At 42.6% G+C, this 23,904-nt stretch overlaps 1 protein-coding gene across 1 annotated transcript in view; it reads right to left on the reverse strand.

The window, feature by feature from the left end:
• LOC139254797 (calpain-2 catalytic subunit-like) overlaps positions 1–23,352 on the reverse strand; it is a gene marked incomplete at its 5' end in the record, with an annotated part of 34,871 nt that extends 11,519 nt beyond the window's left edge. The window contains 12 exons of the mRNA XM_070873822.1: positions 1,279–1,338; positions 3,109–3,151; positions 5,348–5,559; positions 7,061–7,072; positions 9,022–9,191; positions 9,879–10,039; positions 14,844–14,918; positions 16,746–16,831; positions 18,374–18,457; positions 21,056–21,224; positions 22,432–22,565; positions 23,230–23,352. Of these exons, the coding sequence (XP_070729923.1) occupies positions 1,279–1,338; positions 3,109–3,151; positions 5,348–5,559; positions 7,061–7,072; positions 9,022–9,191; positions 9,879–10,039; positions 14,844–14,918; positions 16,746–16,831; positions 18,374–18,457; positions 21,056–21,224; positions 22,432–22,565; positions 23,230–23,352 (1,329 nt within the window). The remainder of the gene's footprint in view (positions 1–1,278; positions 1,339–3,108; positions 3,152–5,347; positions 5,560–7,060; positions 7,073–9,021; positions 9,192–9,878; positions 10,040–14,843; positions 14,919–16,745; positions 16,832–18,373; positions 18,458–21,055; positions 21,225–22,431; positions 22,566–23,229) is intronic.
• Between the last annotated feature and the right edge of the window lie 552 nt (positions 23,353–23,904).

A 23,904-nucleotide genomic window follows, 5' to 3' on the forward strand; every position in this document is an offset into this window, starting at 1 on the left:
CACAAACTTCAAATAGTTGCCAAGTCCTTCCCAGAAAACCAGCTCAAATCCAAACAAGTCAACAGATGCCAAGATCAACCTTTTGCCTCAAAGTGGAAGGAAAATATTTTGGGTGCACTTCTCCCTGTTTTTTCAACTAACTATCCAATTCACTTTTAAAATGATGTTATGATCTCTGCCTCAATAGTGACTTGTTTCATGTTTGAATATACGCCTTCTGTCTAAAAACATTATTTTAATATTCCCCTTTGTTCTTCTAGTGATAATCTGTCATCCTGTTACCAATTTGTTAACTAGTGGAAGTTTGCCATATAATTTCTTCTCCCTTGAACACAGGTGTAGCATTTGCCATCCTCCAGTCCTTTAGCACAGTTCCGATTTCTGAATACTTTTGGGGAATCATGTTTAGTGCCTATGCTATCTCTTCTACAATATCCGTCAGCTTTATGGGATGCATACCGTCTGAGTCTGGTGGCTTTTCAATACCTAATCCCATTAACTGTCTTAATACAGTTTTCATTATGAATCTGGAATCTGTATCTGGAATCATGGCTCTATGACAATCTCCTGAGGTGCTCCTACAGTCCCATTCCACCATTGTAAAAGCTGATGTGAAATAATTAAGCATTTCTGCTATTCCCTTATTCTGAAGTAGTCATTCTCCTTCTTTGACTATCCTATAGCCCTTGCTATTTCCATTTATGTTGAAATGCTTTTGCTCTCTTTCTATACCTTTTTTAATGTGACTTGTTAAAATCTTAATTTTGCACTAACCTCTCTATTTATATATGAAACTCCACCTCTTACATACCACTTTACTTGTTGGAATGCATTTAACTGTACTTTATTTCATTATATGAATTATCTCCTATTGATGATCTGCTGTTTCATCTGCTATTTTTCCTAACAATCCGGGCTAGGTGCCCTTTCATGCCTTTGAAATGAATACATTTTCAGTCCAACACCTTTATGTCTATTTAATTTTAATGTAAACCTCAGTCGGTTATGGATTACTATATCTCAAGTGTCCTCCTAGGTTTCATTATTCAGAACCGTTCTGCATCTTCACTACTTGTGTACACCATATCAATTAAGGAAATATTCCTGGCTGCATTTTAAGAATCCCAGCCCATGTAGACCACAAACGTATTTTATCTCAATCTACGTTACAATAGATAAAATTAAAATAATTATAGAATACTCTTCTAATGGCATGTACAAGATTAAAGTTGTGAAAGACAAATGGAACAACCCTAGTAGTGAATGTAAATCTCTCACCTCCCCAGCTAAATAATCAAACAAATTCTCGAATCTGTTGCTAATGTCTTCTTCATCAACCTTTAGGATTTTTTCATAGAAGAAAAGAAAAGAATTGAGTTCACATATAATCATACATAGCCAGAAGAGAGAAATTAACAGCAGTACTATATAGTATTGTATATCTGGGAATCAAATTAATTTACAATATAGCAGTTCATATACCATTAATATAGTGTCATATACAAAGTTAAAAGCATAAAATAAAGTAGTATGAAATATCTGGATATTCTCCTTTAGAGGACAAAGATATGTCTAATATAGTATCACCATCCTGACTGAAACCTATGGGGCAGTGGAGGGTCTCAGTCCCATTTATTGAAGACATTATTTCACAAGAAAAGCCTGCAAGTCCACCAACTTTGTTGGGTCACTTTTCAAGGATTACTAATCCTCGGCAGATGGAGAGAAGATCCTCACCCTGACTACCCCCCAAGGCTGGTTCCACTGAGAATTCCTATTTGTTTTCAAAGAAGCACAAAACAATGAACTAGTGCATTACTAATCAACCTTTTATCGAGGACCACAATCCTAAACAGTGACACAACTGAGGAACTGTTCCAATGTGCTGTACCACAAAGTAATGAGATACAGGTCTGTACCCATAATTCTTCACATGTATTATAGTTGACAATGTGAAGACACATGAAAATCTAGAGCAAGAATGGCCATTTAGCCCATCAAATTCACCACATCCAGAGTCCATGCATGATTATTCTTTTGTGGACTTCGCTCCCACACCACATGTGGAAAGGGAAAAAAAAAAATCCTTTATAGATCTCAATGTCATCCAACAAACAACTCCTTGGTTCACCACGCATCAGAGTAAACTTTCAATGTGGTGTCTCATACCTCCTATACACAACGCGATATTTATGGCTGAGGAAGGTCATTTGGTCCATCTTAGTTCATCCATCCAGAATGACCCCACTGCACCATCCATTGGTTCTTACATTATTCCAGGGTTTTTGCCTCCACTACTCTATCCATATGTTGATCACTCTGTGTGAAGAACTTCATAGTAAGAGTCATTAATTTCTCTTTTGCTTGTCTGAACCGGTAACCTTTTGTCCTCCTCCTGTCATTTAATTTGAAATAATTTTTCAGATTTTACCTTTTTCATTTTGTTTATAATCATACATACAGACAATGCTATAAAATTGCTTCTCTGGCCCCTCCTTTCTAGTCTAAACAGTTCAAGTTTTTTCAGTGTTTTCTCATAACTTTAGGACTCTGGATTAGGAATCAGCCTTGTGACTCTTCTCTGCATTGCTTCCCATGCTTGAACGGCTCAGTGAGCAGAAGTAGACATAGTACTTGAGCTGCAGTCTGATTGAAGAAAAATACAGATTGATCATGATTTTCTCTGACTTATGTGGTTGAATTCTCCTCTTCAGGGAGGAGTTACACCCAGCCCTCCAATTTCGCCCCCACCCAGTCACCTGCTGTACCGGGCGGGATTCCCACTGCCAAGAGGGGAGTCAACCAATGCTCAGTCACGAAATTCAAGGAGTCCTGTAGCACATGAAGAAGTGGCCGGGAATTTAAAGGGCAAAAGAGCCCTAAAGATCGGGAAATCGGCAGTCTTGTAGGCCTCTGCATGTAGGTGCCAGGTTGGAGGGAGAGGAGGCCATTAAAGGCCCTCATGGCCATTCCAGCGCTTCCTGGGGAAAATTGGAGCATGGGGATGATGACACTCAGTAACAACCTTTGTGACGTGGAGGGACAAGCAAAACGAGCAGGCAGTGAGAGTACCTCAAAGAACAAACAGATAGAGAATTAGTCATATACCTCCTCATCTTCCAGTTTTGCATCAACGTCAACGTCTATCACTCTGTAATAGGAAAATACACAGTGAAACTTTCAGATGTGTTGCATATATCCTGAGCACATTTTAATTAAATATCTAAAAGCACATCAGTAATAATAACAAATTATAATACAACACTACCAACTGATCCTTTCTAGGTTTAGTGATTGTTCTCGTTTCCTCCAACTTTCTCCTCATCTCCTTCATACTTATTCTGAAGGTAGTGCACTGAGACTAGCTGGGATATGGTTCCATGGGCACTCTCTTGTACTTTGCTTGAACAGCTGTTCTCGTCATGGCTGAAGTCAGCAACTGCCGTACTTTCCAACACAGGACGTGGGAGAGCAATCAGGAGCGGCATCTTGGCAAGCTTAACCTAGCTTAGGGATACAGAGACCAATAATAATGCCTCCCTAGTTGAGATTGGCTAACTCAGCACAGACTAGAAATCAAATTTAGCATCTTCCTCGTCTGTGGATTTGCACGTGGTAAAATCTGAACCACACAGAGTCGGGGGGGGGGGGGGGGGGAGAAAGAGAAAGTTTACTACAGAGGAGCGGCGCAAGATCGTGGCAGAGGAGCGGCGAGAGATCGTGGCAGAGGAGCGGCGAGAGATCGTGGCAGAGGAGCGGTTTAAGAAACTTTCATTACATTTATGGTGTGACCAAATGCATTAGTTGCATGCAATTTAATTCTATCCTAGAAATTTTTTTTTTTTAAATCCCTCTCTGCACATACACGAGACTCGGATTTGGCAAACTATGTGAGGGAGGAATCTCACTTTTCCCAGACTATTTTTCTGCTGTTTTGTCTGAAATTAACAGTATAATATTTATGTGTACATGTATAATGATTTTTTCCTGAGGGATGCAAGTGCTGGGAAATTAAACACATGTTGCAGTGGTAGCATTGTACATTCACAAGACAGATAGGTAGGTTAGCAGAAATTAGATGATCCATCTACACTGATCTAATAATTTACTAATGTTCAAATGTGTCTGTGACTGCCAGTGTAACATTTCTACTTTGCACATCGTCCATCCTTTGAACACAGGTGATACTGCAGTTTCACAAAAAAAACTAGGTTGTGACAATTTATAAGCATATGGCACAGGAGGCTGCCATTCGATGTGTCGTGCCAGCTCTTTGAAAGCGCTATCCAATTAGTACCACCACTCCCCACCCCCCCATTCCCCCCACCCCTTTCCCAATAGCCATGAAAATATTTCCTTTACAAGTGTTTATCCAATTTCCTTTTAAAAGTTACTATTAAATCTGCTTCCGCCATCCTTTCAGGCAGTGCATTCCAGATCGTAACTCGCTGTGTAAAAAACATTCTCCTCATCTCCTGTCTGGTTCTTTTGCCAATGACCTTAAACCTGTGTCCTCTGGTTATCGACCCACCTAACCAGTGGAAATGAATTCTTCCCATGTATTCTATTAAAAACCCCATAAATTTTGAACACCTCTATTAAATTTCTTAACTTACTCTGCTGTGAAGAGAACAATCCCAGCTTCTCTAATCTCTCCATACAACTTAAACCAACATTGTGTTTAGGACCCTTAGAACAGGCCGAGAGGACATTGGATGGGGATTTCCACAGAACTGGTCCTGCTCAACTAGGTCGCAGGTGTAGTGGAAATCTTCTGTACACATGTAAATGGGGTTTCTACCACATTTCCGTTGAAGTTACGGCAGCAGATCAGGACAAGCTCAGAGGACATTCCCAACCATTGGTCTGGGCTGGATTCAAAACCAGGTCAAGGGGTGACAAATATAGTAAAGTCTTGAAAAAAGGAACAGCAACATCCAGTTCCCAATTGTTCCCTTTTTAAAAGAAAAGATTGAACCACCTCCGGTCACTGCCCTTCACAGCATTTGCTAATACAGGTCAAACCTCCCTTATCTGGAGCCCTCGGGACCTGGTCTGTTCCGGATAAGGGATTTTTATGGATGAGGGGTGGTCACATTAGACTGGATTGTACAGGTACTGAGCAAAGGGATATCAGGGCTGGGAGTGCGAGAGAGATATCATTGGTGGGGGGGGCAGTGGATTGCGGGGTCAGGCCAGCGATTGCGGGAGTTGGCAGCGAGGAAGGACTTCAATTTGTTCATGTCGGAGTTCTGCGCATGCGCCACCTGGTGGCCGGGAATGGTTCTGGACGAGGAGTGGTTCCGGATAAGGGCCCAATCCCTTTACCTATGCGGTTTATACTTACTGTATATCAGCTTGTTTCTCTGTAAACACACGAATTGCAAAGTTTCCATTTTTATTTGGCTGGAAAGTGGATGGCACAATGAAATACTGTCCAGGTTGAAGAGCCAGCCGGCTCATGACCTCTCGCAGGTTGATGAAGGTTTCCGATTTTGCGCTGGATGCATGGGTCATGAAAAAATCTCTCCTCAGCTGAACATTAGTTTGGCTTTTATACTAATTTATAGAAACAAAAAAAAAATGGCATCAACTGGTTTCTGATTTTGCGATATTTTTAAATGCCATTACAACACATATATTGTACATAATGTCTCAAATCTAAGATTTGCACTATAGACAGAACACAATTCATTTCCACAGCCTGCAAATTACCAAATGGGTTTCCCTCCAACTCCATTCACAATGATATCACCACTAATGGGCAAGCAACAAAACATCAGCGAGTAGTAGTCAACTCCTCATCCTCATCCTGGTTAAGATTCTGCTTGAGGAGCACGTTGTCTTGGTAGGGTTAGGTAGACAATGCAAGAGAAAAAGAAATCAAATGGCATTCATCATCCATTTTTGTCATTTTTAAATCCATGTTCTGGGCAGGCCAGATCAAGGAGCTGCTCAGCATACTGTCCAAATGATGAACTGTCTATTGTGGCAAGACTTTACTGGATCAAAGATAGACTGGAGTACAGCTTAAAAAAAACAAAATAATGAACTCTGAATTCACTATCTGCTACTGGCAATATCATAGCTGACGTTTCCAGATAGGTCCAAGGAAAATTCCCTTCACAACACTAAAAAAAAAAGAAAAACTCGCAAGTAAAAGTCACAGGGCAGAAATTTATCTCGACATCAGCACAAAACGGCCAATATTGCATCGGCTGCCCATTATAGAATCATTGAATGGTTACAGCACAGAACGAGGCCATTTTGCCCGTCGAGTCTCTCTGCAAGAGCACTTCAGTTATTCCACTCCTCCACCCCTTCCTCGTAGCCCTGCAAAATGTTTTCCTTCAGGTACTTATCCAATTCCTTTTTGAAAGCCACAATCGAATCTGCCTCCACCGCCCTTTAAGGCAGCGCATCCCAGATCCTAACCACTCGCTGTGCAAAAAAAGTTTTCCTCCAGTTGCCCCAACGGATAGTCAGTTCCATTGCCTTCGGCCGGCCGATATTCAGTTTTATTGATGTGATCGTGCCTCTTTTGTGCTACTGGTAAAGTGAATTGTTACCCCACATTGATTTCGGAATACTCACTCTTAACCCCAACTCTAGAGACAAAAACTAGGGAGAGTTAGACAACCGTCAGCCACTTTTTGAGAAAGGACGTACGCTGGAGTTGGAGCTTCAGAGTGCTATTCAATGGCATGTTCCAATGTGAGTGCGCTGTCACATTTCTGCCCCCCCACCCCCTGCCTCACAATGTCAGGGTCAAGAAAGGAGATTCTCCATCACCAAATCCACTCATGCACCAACTAGCAGGTGACACAGGAGTATTACTGGGAGCAGGTCACTTACTTGCTCCCTTGGCTGGTGTATGGTGTGCAATATGCGGAGAATATTAAATGAAATACATAGCTTTTGCCATTTCTTTCGTGGCCCTCTCAGAACTGGTTTGAAGATTAACTGGGTAATACTCAATGTATGATTAAAAACTAGCAAAATACCACCTGCATATAAAAATCTAATTAATTTTGTAGTTCTGGATCTTAATCCTACGCACCTCATCAGGGACCTATGGAGTAAAAAAAAAACAGCATAAGTCGAAGGGCTTTTACAAGAAGGCTAAAATAACTGCATGAATTGTGTCATGCGAGTATAACTGAGGTCATGTTTTCAAGTCCTGTGATGACAGTGAAACCCACAGTAACATCTCAGTACCTGTAATAGCACTAATGACAGAGTTAACAATGTCTGTTCGGCACTGAGCAATGCAAGTACATTTATGTTGCAAACAAATGGAATGTTTGTCACCATCTGCCCCTGGGAGCTGCTAGATTTTCTGCACAAGGAACACAAGAGAGTGTGGAATCAGAAAAGGCCATTTACCCATTAAGTGAGCTTCAACCTCTAACCATGTACAACATTTCCTGTCAAGGACACTATTCCACTCATTCCATCACTCGAGGGAAAGGTTCTGCGTAATTTTTTTCTATACCCCAAATAATCAAGCAAAGCTCAAGAACATTCCAACATTCTCACATTTCCACTTGGGCGGGGTGGGGGGGCAACATTGCCATGGCAATATTTATTGCTCATCCCTGGTTATCCTGTGCATTACGAATCAACCACTCAATGTGGGACTAGACTCATTTGGTGGCTAGACCAGGAACGGGTAGCAGATTCCCTTCCCAAAAGGAAGTGTGACAGCTTTAACAGCCATTTTGTGGTGTTAATCCACAGATGACCAGATTTATTAAATATAATGTCACAACTTGCCATTGTGGGATTTTAAACGCACAACGTTTGAGTTATCAATACAATAACCACTAGGTTCCCAGCCTTCTCCCTACTACAGATAACGTGTTGCCTTGTCAGTCTTAGCTTATTGGTAGCACTGTCACCCAGGTCACAAGGTTGTAGATTTAAACTCCACTCCAGAGACTTGAGTACCAAAGTTGCTGACCAGCTCTGTGCGCTGGCTTAAAAGTGCTTCAACTACCATTTGGCTACAATGTGAAATGCCATAGCTCAACACTAACCAAACTGCACATACTGTACCACCTGAATCAGTGTATTACAATAGGAGCCATCACAGTCAATGGAAATATAGAAAGCAAAAGGTACCCACTTCTTTAAAGGTTAGTGGCAAATGACTGGTCGAATAAAGCATCATAATCATGTACAGTCCAGTGAAGTGACAGGTCTGGTTCAATAATAATATTCAAACAAACTAGCTTTTGAAAATAGCTCTTCACCAGACATGATGACAGGATACTACATTATTGAACTAATGACGGTGCCCACCATTGAAAACTATTAGTTTTGTGTGGTCATTTTTTTGTTTAACATAAGAACATAAGAATTAGGAGCAGTTGTAAGCCAATTGGCCCCTCGAGCCTGCCCCGCCACTTAATAAGATGGCTGATCTAATCTTGCACTCAGCTCCTCATAACCCTTCACTCCCTTATCGCTCAAAAATCTGTCTATCGCTGCCTTCAACATATTCAATGACCCAGCCTCCACAGCTCTCTGGAGTAGAGAATTCCAAAGATTTACAATCCTCAGAGAAGAAATTCCTCCTCATCTCAGTTTTAAATGGGCGACCCCTTATTCTGAAACTATGCCCCCTAGTTTCTAGATTCCCCCATGAGTGGAAACATCCTCTCTGCATCCATCTCATTGAGCCCCCTCAGTATTTTATATGTTTCAATAAGATCACCTCTCATTCTTCTCAACTCCAATGAGTATAGGCCCAACCTATCTTCATAAGTCAACCCCTTCATCTCCAGAATCAACCTCGTGAACCTTCTCTGAACAACCTCCAATGCAAGTACAGGTATATCCTTCCTGAAATACGGAGACCAAAACTATACGTAGTACTCTAGATGTTTGTGTTGAATGTGTGAACCTGGAAAGGTCATATGGAAATCAGCATTGATCGAATCTATATTATTGCATTTCTTTTCCCCCTATTGTTTATTGTATAAAGCAGCAACAGGCAAGTAAAATCCTAAAACCTGCCTCATAGACAGCGAAGCCTATGGTATGCATGTCCTCGCCCATTTTCCTTTGTCTTCTACGATTCTTTTGAATCACACCAACCAGAAAGCTACATTGATCATCGTCATCATCAGGATCTTCATCCACTTCATCCAACTGGATCTTAAATTGAGGATTGGTCCAAAATGTTTCTATAAATGGAAATCAATGGGTAGCAATGAGATCAGCCATTCAACAGTTGATGAATATACACATCATTCCATTTGGATCGATTCAGAATGGTTCCTTTTTTCACTACAGCCTAGGAATTACTGTTGGTGATACTAGTGAATAAACACATAATACAGCGTTGGACATTGATTGGTCTGCTATTAACACTGCCATTAACCAACCCATTTTCTTTAAATGGTTAACATCTCTACTGAATGGTGGACAAAGGAATAGAATACAAAAGAAGGGAAGTAACGTTAGATTTCTATAAACTTTGGTTAGCTGTTGTTATATTTGAATAAAAGTGCTGTCATTACTGATGAGAAAATGGGGTTTTCAGGATTGCACAAAGTTATTAAAAAAAACACCGATTCCACTGAAGCATTCAAAATAGACTGAATAGTACGGATTTGGCACAAGAAAACAATGTAAAGCAGTAATATCAGGTCTTGAAACAGGAGGAAAATTATGTTTTATTATTACTAAATTATCTTCGGCCCAAAGTGAAGCAAACATTATGTCAAAGTCACATGTTAACAAGGTGTCTAAGGCTGAGAGCGTGCAATGTCATTGCTCTGGCACAGTGTTGCCAAGTTGCTAAATGTAATAAATTCTACAAAAGATAATGCCAAAGAGAAAAAAAGAGATTGGAAATTGGAATTTCGTACTTGGGTAGTTTCGACATCCCCCTGCGGTGGATCCATTTCTCCAGCTCCCATCAAACACACTCATGCTCCACTTGTGAACTTCATCACTGGCAAGAGTGTCAGGAGTCAGGTTGCAGATTTCCACACGGGAGAAATTGCTTAGAAATTCGGAAAATGACATCCTGTCGGGGAACAACAACAAAATTGAAGACAATAGGGAACAAAGAACCCTTACTATTGTCAAAGAATGGCTAACTGTAATTTAATTACGCAAAATGCAGTTATTTGTAAATGGGCTTTATCTCTTAAACAAATTGGAATGATACTTACGTGGAAATTACAACATGGAAACAGGCATTTCATCCAGCCAGTCCATTTTGGTGTTTATCCTCCACATGGGAAGTAATCTTCATCCTATGTCCCCCGCTCTGTTCCCATATCTTTTTATTCCCCCTAATTCAACAATGTATATTCTTAAAAGTTGACTTGGTTTCTGCTTCAATCACTAACTCTGGTAGTGCATTGCAAAGCCTCACAAACATGTGTAAAAAGATTTCTCCAGCCCCCCTAAATTCCTTACATTTAATCTTACATCTATGGCCTCTCGTTCTAGAGTCCTTAATCACTTGAAACGATCTGCTTTGATCTACTGTTATAATGTTTCAGCTATTATCTTTATCAAATCACCTGTATTCTAACAAAAACAGCTGCAATTTTTAATGTCTTTCTTTATATTTGTATTTCTTCATACCAGGCAGCATACTGATGAATCAGCATTGTACCTTCTCTAAAGCCTCAATATCCTTCCTATACCGTGGAGCCCAATACGGCATACAGTACTCTAACGTCTTAAGGTTTTATATAGGCACAATCATTATCTCTTGGTATTTTATATTCTACAAGTCTGGAGATAAACCCTAGCATTCTATTCACTTTTTATAGTCTTATCCATTTTAGGTGCTCCTTTTAATATCTTGTGAATGTGAAACTCCAAATCCATCTACTCTTACACATCATCCAACCTTTTCCCATTCAATGTATATATTTAAAAAAATTAAAATATACCAATTCACAAATACGGACTTTGAATTGGGACTAGAGGGTTACGGGGACAGGATGAGGGATGCAGGGGGCAGAATGGGAAGAGGTAATTAGAGTGGGAGAAGGCTCGTGTGGAATAGAAACAGCCGCACAGACTAGTTGGGCTGAATTGCCGGTTTCTGTACGGTAGATTCCATGCCACACTTTCACCCATTCTACCATCTTAGCAACACCCGTATGCAGCTTTCACTGTGGGAGGGGACCTTCCAGATTCCTGCCTCATTTCCCAAGGACTTTGACTATTGGGTGCTCCAGCAGAAAGCTGGAGGGGGCAGTTGGGTGCCTGAACATTCCTGGCATGTGGGACTGCCTCTGGAACCTCCGATCAGAGGGTAGGCTGAAGAAGAACAAGCAAGTACAAACATTTTGGCTATACATCCTACTTGCCACCCGCATAGGAAGATTTGAAGGCCTCAATGGCTGTGCTCCCATTTCTTGCCCAGTTTTTAGGTGCACAGTTCAGCCAGGGTTAGGCCGGAGCATGAAATTCCCCAGGCCACACAAATGGCCAGTATGAGGAAAGAAAGTTATTTAGCTGTTTCTTTGGGTGCAGTGCGCCTGCTAGGCATCCATAGAGGAACATTTACCTGTATTTCTCATTGTGTCCGCTGTTTTAACTTGGGGCATTCTCCCAACACGTAACTTGCATTAACAACAAATAGGTCGTTTTCATAAGCTGACCAAATCTCCTTTCAGCCAAAAACATTGTGTGTACAGAGTGGCATAATCTGCCATTTGACCAATAAATACACCTTACCTTCTATATTGTCTCCTCCCTGTCCTCTGTTTATGACCAGGATATGCGTCTCCCAATCTCTGCCATGCCTATGTAACCTGAAATCCCTGTGTCCATTCACATGTGCATTTTAGCTGCCACTCTGGACCTAAGACCATTATTTCTAAGTCCCATTTATAGTCTCCTAGTACCTCTCAGGCCCTTCAGCAGGGGTATTTTTCTGGTGGTCCCCACTTCCACCCCGCCACTGCCGAGCGGCCGAAAGTGTGTCATCAGTGTGTGCATCGCTGGAACCCACCACCTCCATCCATATCCAGCCCGAAAAATCGAATCCCCACCGAGCGGTGCCCCCGGCAGCTTTTTCTGTCGGTGCACCTTTCATTCCCTCCGTCAGCCCTGACAGCGCGACGGCCATTAAAGGCAAGGGCCCAATGCCACGGCTGCCATTTTATTTTTTTTGCCGGCCGACTTCCATATCGGCCGGACTATTGTGCCCCCTGGTTTGGCCGGGCTGCCAACAGGCAGCCTGGCACCCTCTCTTGGGTGCCAGGCCGCTGGCCCGGCCAAAACCCTTCCTGGTGGCCCAGTGGCCGATCCTGAATATTTGCCGATTATCTTCAGGGGAGATACGTGGTGACACAGACGTGCAATGTTGTCACCACCGCTGAGCGACAGCGGCGGAGAATCCGTCCCACTCCCACTCCTGCCCCTCACCAGCACTTACCAACGCACTTCTGCCCCCATTATGACCAGTTTCCGGCCCGTTCCAAAAAAAAACAGCAAACAGATGATAATCGGTCAAGAGCCCAACGGTAAAAACTTTTAAAAACCGGAATGTGCGCCAGCTTTCTGGCGGGCATGAATTTCGGCCCCTTGACTTTTACCGAAGCCTCCCCACCTGGCTATACTTTCCACACCTGCCCTGGCCAAAACGTCACTTTGGGGGTGTGGTCCTCATCACAAAAGCACATCTTAGTCTCTTCTGCCTACTCTTCCTTTGAGCGTCTCAATTTGTTCCACGCCCTCACCTCTCTTTAAACTCATTATCTGCCACCCCAGCCCAAGTTCCATCCCAAATTTCCATTGCAGCTTCCCTTGTTCTCTGAATTCACAGTCCTCCGGTCTTCCTTAAACCTCTCCCTTTATATAAACACTTTGATCCATATTCACAGCTACCCTCTTGACCGTGCCATCTCTGTTCCCCTGCCTATGCCCATAATCTCAATCACAATCAATCCAATCTGACACTCTCCTTCTACTCCTTACCCTCCACATCACCCTATCCTCTTCCAACCCCACACCCATCAGTCTGTCCCTGGAAATAATTCTCCACAAGTCACTCATAACTGCCCTATCAAGCTCCTACCTAGCCTTTGTAGCTGCATTCACCAAAACACTTCTGCAACCGCTAACTTTCTCAACCACTCCCTCACCTTTGATTTCCTTGTCCCAAGGAAATCTTTGCTATCTGCCATCCCAGTTGGTCTCCCTGGTATGGCCCTCATCTTCATTCCCTCAAGTCTAAGGGGTGCAGACTTGAGTATATCTGCATATAACTGGCTTCAGTGCTTTTTCTTCACTACCAACCCCTTTTCGCAGCAGCTTCCATCCTCACCTCCAACAACAATTGAAAGGGGTTCATAAACTTCTTTGTAACCAAGATCCAGACCAGCCGTATCTTTGCTGCATCTCCTTTTCACCTTGCCAACCAACCAAACTGACCCCCAACTCTCCCTGAAACTATACCTCTCCAGCTTCTCTCTCATCTCCCACCAAACCCACAACCTCTACCACCTAGAAGAACAAGGGTAGCAGGCACATGGGAGCATCACCACCTCCACGTCCCCCTCCAAGTCACACACCATCCTGATTTGGAAGTATATTACTGTTTCTTCACCATCACTGGGTCAAAATCCTGGAATTCCCTCCCTAACAGCACTGTGGGCTGCAGTGGTTAAAGGCTCCATCACAAAGACTACCTACATACCCCATTGTGACAATCGCCCGACTCTGTTCTCACCTCAGTCCATATGGTTCCAAAACCCTCATCCATGCATTTGTTACCTCCTCACTTGACTATTCCAGTTCTCTCCTGGCTGGACTCCCATCCCCTGCACTCTCTAAATTTCAGTACACCAAAAAACTAGACTGCTGGTATCAAATCCAGCAGCCAGTCCCACTTGCCCGTCACACGAATCCTCGCTGAGCTAGATTACCACTCAGTCCCCGGTGCCTCAAATTTTAAATTTTCCTACCTGTGTTTAAATGCCTTCATAGCTTGCTCGGCCCTACCTATAACTTCCTACAGCTCTACAAATTTCCCGCACCCACCCCCAATAAAAAAGCCTCCGTGTCCTCCGAATCTGGCCTCTTGCACATCCTGACTTCCGTTACTCCTCTATTTTTGGCTGTGCCTTCAGCCACCTAGGCTCCACATTCTAGAATTCTCTACTTCTCCACCTCCCTCGCCTCCTTTAAGACCCTACTTACATCCACCTCTGACAAACATTTTATCACCTCTCCAAATAGCTTCTTCTTTGGGTCAGCACCTATTTTTCCAATTACAGTTCCGTAAAGCACTTTGGGACATTTTTCTACACTAAAAAGGACCAAATGAATACAATATATTGTTGTACCTGTAGTGTGTTGCACTGTGGGCTTACTACCCTACACACCTACATGTTTTTTAAAATAAAATATGTTGGAGAACTGGTGCAGTAGCAATCTCTCTTATGTATGTGGTCATTTAAAAAAATAAAATTGTTCATGGGATGTGGGCGTCGCTGACAAGGCCGGTATTTATTGCCCATCCCTAATTGCCCTTCAAAAGGTGGTGGTGAGCCGCCTTCTTGAACCACTGCAGTCCTTGTGGTGAAGGTACTCCCACGGTGCTGTTCGGGAGGGAGTTCCAGGATTTTGACCCAGCAACGATGAAGGAATAGCGATATAATTCCCCACACCCTTTTCCCTTGCTGTGTTCCTCATTATAATCTGTAACATCTTCCAATTCTGACAAATGCTGCTACATATTTCTAGCATTTATTTTAGATTTCCAGCTACCCGGCTGACCTGCTTGTACTGCTATTGTAACCATGTGTAAACAAGTCATAAAGCCCAGAAATAAGGTCAGTGGACTGAATCTACTTTACCAGAATTCCCCATCATCTGATTGGTTACATAGCCGCTCTCTTTCTTCATCAGGGACGCAATCCCACTCAGGTGCCCTGGAATGGGATGAACAATACTTTTAAAAACAGTTCTGTTGTTACAATTTACAGGAGTGACATGTGAACATAAGCATAAGCTTTCATCACAGTGAGCTCCATTATTTGCTCAGGTGCCAAACTGACTTGGGAACAGCACAGCTGATTTTGGAGCCCAAGATAAAGCGGCCCGGAATTTGAGATCAGTGGCAAAGCAAAAACATTCGCTGCTGGCCCCGAAGAAAGTTGCCCACACAGAGATCTCGCGATCTCCGTAGCGAGAAGTTTGCCTTTGTCGTCACGTAATTGATTGCCGTGCTTGGTCATGGGGATTCGTAGTGAAGAGCTGCAGTGACGTCAACAAGCTGTCTAAGCAGCCAATCACATTGAAGAATTCTCACAGACAGCAAACCAGGAAATGAAAAGCTGCTTTTATCCAGACTTTAAAAAAAATGTTAGAGAGCGAAATAAAGATTGGGACTCTCACCTGGGGATAAGGTAGAAACTAGAATATTATGAAAAAAACTTTAAATAAATGTAAAAAAATTTAAGTTCTAAAAAAATTGTAATGGTGGAGAAATTCGACACTCAACAAAAATAAAAATTAGTTTTTCACGGGCAGTAAGTTTGTTTACCATTCAACAGGCTATTAAAACCCCAGTTACACCTATTCCAACAAGGCTTAATATTTAATGGGGTATTTAACAGCGATATTAGCATGAAAAAGCCCAAGTTTTCGTCAGTTTCACTGATTTCACAAATTGCCAGCTATGGGGGGTCCACAGTGCAGCTGGTGTCGGAGCAGTGAATGACTGACCACAACTTCAGGATTTCTACGTTTAGATGTGCATGCGCGACATCCTGAAGTTGCAGTCAGTTTCAGAGGAGTAATGCCGGCGAACGCTGACAGTTCGCTGTCATTACCCACCGTGAAATCCGGGCCATTATACTTATTTGCTTTGAAGGGCTGGATCTAGGTTTTTGATTGATCGAATGGCATTACTAGAATTTCAAAAGTGGTTTAAAATTATTTTTTTGTGTTAGTGTTTTCGATCAAAGGCCCAATTCCTCTAGTGATTCTGGCCCTCAGTTTGCACCTTGGAGAAACTCTAGAATTGGAGAAAGAAAGGCATTTTAGACACCCAGGGGAAGCTCAGAGTGAGGATGGAATAGGCTGTAATTGGCATCAGTTCACTTTGGAGTTTATTGTATCAAAAAAGAGAATGCATATGTATATTGTGCTTTGTTATTGATGCGGATTATAGTCATACGCACTTATTTCATGCTAACATTCAATGAGGTGTGATTTTTGGTGTAATCATGCAGGGACAAAGATTTGATGTATATTGATATTCTAGGACGGTACTGAACTGAAGGATTTGTTTTTTATTTGAAGGTGAGGGAAGAAAGTCACTGAGAAGTTATTTGACTGATGGTCACCCTGATATTCTCTTCGAAGTACTTCTGCCTCCGAAGCAGCTAGGGCTGCATCCTCAAGAATGACTATGCCCAGGTTTTTATTGATGAGGAGGTTGTGCAGGGCACAGATGAGCTGCAGCATATTGCAGAATCCCCTCCTGTCCTGTCAAAGCAGCAATAGTGACTCCAAGACCTTGATGGTCCTCTTGATAGCCGCTCTGGTTGAGGCTTGTGCCTTCTGCTGCTGTTGAATAACTCATAGTGGTGTCATTACTATGGGAGCAGGGATCATGGCTTGTCACCCACAAACCATCTGTTGACATGGAGGAGCAGAATTCTGAAGGGTGAATTCATCGTGACAATGTCCAAGATCACAAACAATCACCATTATAACAGAAATGGGATTCTTGTACGCCCAAAAGAACCTACTTGTCACACCAGGATCCAGTCCACTCCACTTGACCCCAAGGGTTCCGGATCCGGATCAGTTTCTCTTCATCACCTTGATAATCCACCTACAGGGTTAAAATATATTCCCATAATGTTTCTAGTTCATCCGTGGCCTCAGAAATAAATATTCAGTGTCAGCTGTGTAACACCCTCCAAGAAAAATAAAGCAAGAATTACTGCGGGGTTTTAAATGGGGCATTTCTCTTCTTGCGCTCCGAGCTAGCTTTCCCCCATGGCGCCCAATGAAAAATGATTTTTACCCAATTCATTGATGACGTGACCACACTCATGGAAATGTCGCTCTAATTGTACAATGGCAGGTGGCTGGTTGTGGGTCTTGCGCATCCCAAGCCGAAAGGAATGCTCTAGTTTTCAAGCCAATCACTACCTCAATGCAGGGACAAAGTTGGATAACATTTTTTAACAAATATATAATTTGCACACCCATACACATACAAATATTGACAAAACCAAAATAAAGTCTTATGCTGCTGTACTAAGTAAAACTCTCGTATTTAGAGTATTGGAGTAAAGTTTTATTCAGGAAACAGTCAACCTGCCTCCATCGGGTACGATACCATAGTGGTTATGTTATCAGTCTAGTAACCCAGAGGCCTGAACTAATGATCTAGAGAAGTGAGTTCAAATTCCACCACAGCAGCTGGGGAATTTAATTTCAGTTAATTAATAAATCTAGAATAAAAATCGCTAGTGATGGTGACCATGAAATTTCCAGATTGTCGTAAAAACTCATCCGTTTCACTAATGTCCTTTTGGGAAGGAAATCTGCCATCCTTACTTGGCCTCTCTGTGACTCCACAAGCAATGTGGTTGACTCTTAACTGCCCTCTGAAATGGCAAACCACTCAAACTGCTATAAAGAAGTATACTCACTATGGGGGTACCTTCACCACACAGACTGCAGTGGTTCAAGAAGGCAACTCACCACCACCTTCTCAAGGTCAATTAGGGATGATCAATAAATGCTAGCCTTGCCAGTGATGCCCACATCCCATAAACAAATGTAAAAAAAAATTCAGTAGATCAATGGCTTGTTTCTGCATACATTTAGTGTTCAGAGATTGAGCCAGTCATGTGGATATTGCAGACTTCAGCTAACTTCCTGAAGTGCATAACTGAGACCTGGAAGGCAACAGCCTTCTTAGCCACAGGGTGACATGTGGAGGCACCTTAAGGCTGAGCAAAAACTTGACCAGGCAGACAAAAATAAACAATTCTTCAGTCTTGAGAACAAAACATTCACTTCAAATATAAACAGGGACGCAGCATAGCCTCCACTCAATACTTGTCTTGGATCCCTGGCCTGCCATCCTCCTACTGATCAGTTCAGTGAGTTCTAAACCTCTCTTTAGTGAAGCTGGGAGTGACTGTTTTGGGTAATGGGTGAGGTATCAGAGGCTCTACCACCTGTCCAGCCAGTACAACTCACAACTTTTAAGAAAGGAAGGGAGAAAAAGGTTATTGAATTCATTAAAAGTTAGATTTGGCAGCGACCACAGAGAAACAACGCTGCCCTCTTCCAGAGAAATTTTAAAGTGCGAGGAAGAAGGAGGAGGAATATTAAAAATATATTGTTGTACACTTACTTTTTCTGCTCCAGTAAGGGAGTAAGCATGGCCTTTGACCAACTTCTGTGAAGTAATTGCCTCAGTCTCTGCTGAGCTGGTGATCTAATGCATAAAACAGTATCAATTTAAATAGTCAACATTCACGTATCATATGGGTCATTTATATGATTTTTTTATTAGTCACCCTCTATGCATAATGTTATTACACTATTTTTCATTTTTATTACAGCACAAAATTTTGACAACCCATGAACAGCCAAGATCCATATTATATTACATTACCAAGTAAAGTAGAGTAGAAGGTGAAGTAAATCAAAAAGTAGCTATTATTTGATGCTAATCCTGAACTTCAAAGGCTTGTAGATTATAGGATGAAAGGAAGAGTGAAGAAGGCAAGGAATTCCACAGTCTTGGGGTTCCTAGAAAATAATTAGATAGGAAATGGTGGGATAAAAGAGCAAAGACACAGGGAGCAAGAAGAGCTCCCAGTTCAGTATATCTGGAGGCTTGCACTAGGTTCATGAGTTTACACAAGATGTCAACAATTTAAAAGATGCAAATTTGATCAGGTCCCTGAATTAAAGACCAAGATATTGATAAACAGAAATTAAAAACCTTAATTCTTCTGAACTGAATTATAGCTGCAATGGCCTAAATACATACTTTGTTCTCCAATCACACAATTATAGTCCCAATTACACACTCACCAGAATGGATTTACATCTTCACCCCCGGGACAGATTACATACACTTGATAGAATCGGCCATATTTTCATTGAATAGAAAGAAAATACAGGGCATGTGATCCACCCTTCCAGGCAGTAAACTCTACCTTCCAATTGGCGTGATTCCTATTATAATCCATAATACATCACACCGTACATCAAAGTACAGCAAAGAGGAGGAACTTCACCCACACTGTCGAGGTGTGAAGGTTCATAAAAAATGATTAAAGAGTGAAAAATAGGAAGTCCTCCTATGGAGGTCATTGAATATATTTAAGGTGGAGATAGACAGATATTCGAATGATAAGGGAGTCAAGGGTTATGGGGAGCGGGCAGGGAAGAGGAGCTGAGGCCAGGATCAGATCAGCCATGATCTTATTGAATGGCGAAGCAGGCTCGCGGGGCCAAATGGCCTACACCTGCTCCTATTTCTTATGTTCTTACGGAGGTAGACAGTGAGAACATTTTAGTGAGAATTGAATCGCTATTTGAGGGAGTGGATGATATAGTTTTGGGGACCAGTCAGATGAGTGCACAGTGAGGCAGATTTACTTACTGCCCCTGGGTGTAAAGGGTCCCTTGGACACAGCATGCAGAGGCAAATTGTTTGGGGAGGACTGCACGCCTGTAACAGAGCCCACCTCATTATCAGTACATCTATCATAATGGACAGAAAATCGGGTGGGCGGGCAATTGCCCCCTGCACGGTATTACTTTATGCACTGCGCCCAGGGAATCAGGACATTTTAGAACTCTGATTAATTTAAGAAGGTTTTAATATTGTCTGACGAAGTTCAAGTCTTAGCGTGGTTTATAGGTTGTTTTTATTACAACACAGCTTAGAGAGGCAGTACTGCACTATAAACAAGGTGGTACAGGTGAGTCCAGAGTGAGGCAGATTTCCAAGAAGCCTCTGGAGGAAAGTTGCCACTGCCAACAAATGTTAAGTGTCCCATGTTAGGGGTGCCGGATGCTGGAAACTGCTATCTGTTCCCAGGCAAGTGACACAATTTCTATTTTGCTACTGCAGATTTTTCAATCATCACTGGGGAAGTTTCACTGTCACAGCTTTACGTTTCTGGCCATGACATTTGAGCAACTTCACATATGCAGCTGTTTCAGTGTTGTTGCTTATGCTCTACAGGGCCTTGGTGAGGCCACACCTTGAATATTGTGTACAGTTTTGGTCTCCTAATCTGAGGAAGGACATTCTTGCTATTGAGGGAGTGCAGTGAAGATTCACCAGACCGATTCCCGGGATGGCAGGACTGACATATGAAGAAAGACTGGATCGACTAGACTTATATTCACTGGAATTTAGAAGAATGAGAGGGGATCTCATAGAAACATATAAAATTCTGACGTGATTGGACAGGTTAGATGCAGGAAGAACGTTCCCGATGTTGGGGAAGTACAGAACCAGGGGTCACAGTCTAAGGTTAAGGGGTAAGCCATTTAGGACCGAGATGAGGAGAAATTTCTTCACTCAGAATTGTGAACCTGTGGAATTCTCTACCACAGAAAGTTGTTGAGGCCAGTTCGTTCGATATATTCAAAAGGGAGTTGGATGTGGCCCTTACGGCTAAAAGGATCAAGGGGTATGGAGAGAAAGCAGGAATGGGGTACTAAAGTTGCAAGATCAGCCATGATCATATTGAATGGTGATGCAGGCCAGAAGGGCTGAATGGCCTACTCCTGCACCTATTTGCTATGTTTCTATGTTTCTGATTTCATCCCAGTTACGGGGCAACAGCAGACTTTCACACATTACAAAACTGTTGAGATTGTAATATAAACAAGGTGTAAAATGGGCCAACTTGGCAGACTTTAACGACCTCGATGTCCCAATCAGCACTTGCTAAGTGAATACAAAGCCTATCTGATGGATCATCATTATAGTCAGCAAAAAGTTTGAAGTAAACAAAAACCATGAATGATGAGTTCTGCTAACATTTTGGATTAAATAGAGACTCACGTTAATGGAGCAGCCGAGCAGTGATCCAGCTTTTAATGCCTTTTGGATGATCTTAAAGAGATTGCTTGGTGCTTTATCCAATTCATACCACTCTGAAATTCCTCCTGTAAAATCTTCAAACCCTTCAGTGGTGGATCCTCCGGACAGTGCTTCATACGATCCATTTAACCTGGAAAACAGGCACATTTCAATTAGTCCATCTGACTGCAAACTGAATGGCAAGTTTCAGCCTGGTATGTGAAGCCCGCTTCCCAACTGAGGAAAGTGGAATTTGGCCAGGAGGCCATCCACCGACTCAGCAGGTAGGCAACTGTCTGATGGGGTGGCGGGGAGTCCACAGCACGGGGAGGCCCAAGCTTTCCTTGTGGATCAAGAGGAGCACTCCTGCTCCTCCAGACCCCACAAGGAAAGTTAAAAATAAAAGTTAAAAACCATCCCTGCTTGGGCATCAGACCCCAGATCCTTTTCCTATTGTCTTCACCTAGTGGGAAGGCCATGGTGACCTCCCACTCAGGCCATCGAGTTAAAATTGCAGTCCAGTTCCAATGACGTCAGCGGGACCCGACAATTATATAATAAAAAAAAAGAGGGCCCGCTGGCTTTGGATGGGTGTCCTTGCAGCCTGCTCAGCTGAGCTGGTGAAAATCCTGAATGGCCAGCTCCCAAAGGCTCCAAGGCGAGTAAGTCACCCATCCACAAACTACAACTAATCAGAACACCGCTACCTACATTGTCATTTGCACCAAGTCCTGCACTCCCAGCGCCTTTGTCCTTGCCAAGTCTCACTTGCTCCCCGTGGCCCAGTGAATTGATTCCAAATTCATCCTCACCTTCAAATCTCTCATTGGCCTCATCTCACCCTACCTCTACAATCGCCTCCTCCTGCTCCTCAGACACCGGCTGACTCATTGTTCTTCACTCCTGCTGCTGCTTCCCCATCAATAACTATGTCCATGGTTACTGGAATTCTCTCCTTCAACACTTCTACCTTGCCATCTATCCTTTCGCAAAAAGTCTCGACAAACCTTTCTTTTTTGACTGTTTTTGTTTCCCCCCTCTTCTGTTTAGCTTCCTTGCTGCATGATGCCTATCTCTTGCTGTGCTCCATGAAGGGCCTTGAGCCATCTTTCTGTACATAAGGAATGCTATAGGAGTTCTAGTAGCTGCTGTTGTCTGGCTCAGTAACAGCAGTATGGAGAGATTCTTGGGGTTGGCTTACCAGCGTGCCACATGATGCAATTACCTACTTATTAGGGGAGGAGATTTACAGAGATATTAAAAGCAAATACACAAAGCTAAAAAGTCAAGACTAAAACCATTATTTCTGCATACAGATAAAGAAGCAAATAATGGCTATGACTCGAATGTGGACTTACTTTGAATAAGCTTTCTCCAGCAGAGCACTCCAGAACTCGTTTCCAGCTGCTGAGTGCACAAACATCAGTTCGCCATCCTTTGTGGGCAACCTGTCATCGATCACCACATCCACCCATTCTCCATACTGCCAGAACTGAACAAGAATATCGAGATATTATTATACTGAGGGGATAGAACTCGCACCTCCCAAAAAGGACCAACAAGCTGAATTAATTAAATTCAGACATTTCTAGCAAATCTCAGATCAATTTAGCAACCCTCTGTGTAGATTGTGCTCCAATTGGAGCCGTTTTTGTTAGAACAGAAGAGATTTCAGAGCGTTTAAAATTACCAAAGGATTTTTAAAAAAAAGATGTTCTCGACTGATGGAAGGATCCAGAATGAGGAGCATACATACAATGGATATGGAAGCAGAGTGTTAGGACTACTGCTCATGTGGAGGATAAACACTGACAGATTGGTTGGGCCAAACGGCCTGCTTGTGTGTTCTAACTTGCACTCCCGAAGATGATGTATGCCCCCAGCTGCCAGTTTTCCCACCGTCTCAATATAGTTTCCCAGCTCTTGCTCTCCTCATTCAGTCTCCCCTCTTACCCCTTCCTCTCCTCTCATCCCCTCCCCCTCACTCTCTCCTTACCCCTCCCCCACCGTGTGCACCCAAAATTTTGGTATACACTTGTCATGTGCAAGGCTCCTTTAACTCCCTACTCTTCATTTAGAAGCAGAATTAGAATCTTCAATCTCCGCCCCCCCCCAACCCCTCCCAAACAGTAAAATATAAAAGTGATGTGATTTACCTGGAAATGGAAGATTCCTGCATAATCAGAGCCAAAGTCTTGTTCACTGGGAACCACCCTGCAGAAGACCTCATTGTTCAGGGTCAACGATGCAATGGCAGCCAAGAGCCAGCAGTCACCTATAAAGAAAACCGGAGGTTACCACTGAATCATTTCGCTTTTATATTCCCCAATCAATGCAAATACACACATCCAGGTGTCGGGTTTATTTGACCGGAACCTGTGGAGTGAAGATGGGGGAACGGAAAAGAGACAAAAGATGTAGATGTGTCCCCCTTGGTGGCTCAAAGGAGGAAGGAAACAATCCTTGCCCGTCTTTAGAAGACAGCTGACTGTCCTTAACCAGTTGAGCTAAAGTTGAAGTAGTATTCAGTTACCCACATCAATAAATCCACTGTTAATGATGTACTCACCTGGTTGTGAGCGTTTTTATTGTTATCTGTGCAAACAGCACACAATATATACTCTGATTACACAAAGGCAGTTTGCCCTACGGGAGATATATGTGGAGGCACAAGATGATTCTTAAAAGGTCATTTGACATGGTGCAGAGAAGCTGATCAGAGTGGTCAGGTGACCTTTTCTTCATTTGTTTACATAACAAAAGCAACTATTACATTTCAAAATAATTCATTCCTCAGCTTATTCTGCAATCCTGTCCTCCCACTACGAGCC

This window comes from Pristiophorus japonicus, unplaced genomic scaffold, assembly GCF_044704955.1.
Source record: "Pristiophorus japonicus isolate sPriJap1 unplaced genomic scaffold, sPriJap1.hap1 HAP1_SCAFFOLD_578, whole genome shotgun sequence".
NCBI lineage: Eukaryota > Metazoa > Chordata > Chondrichthyes > Pristiophoridae > Pristiophorus > Pristiophorus japonicus.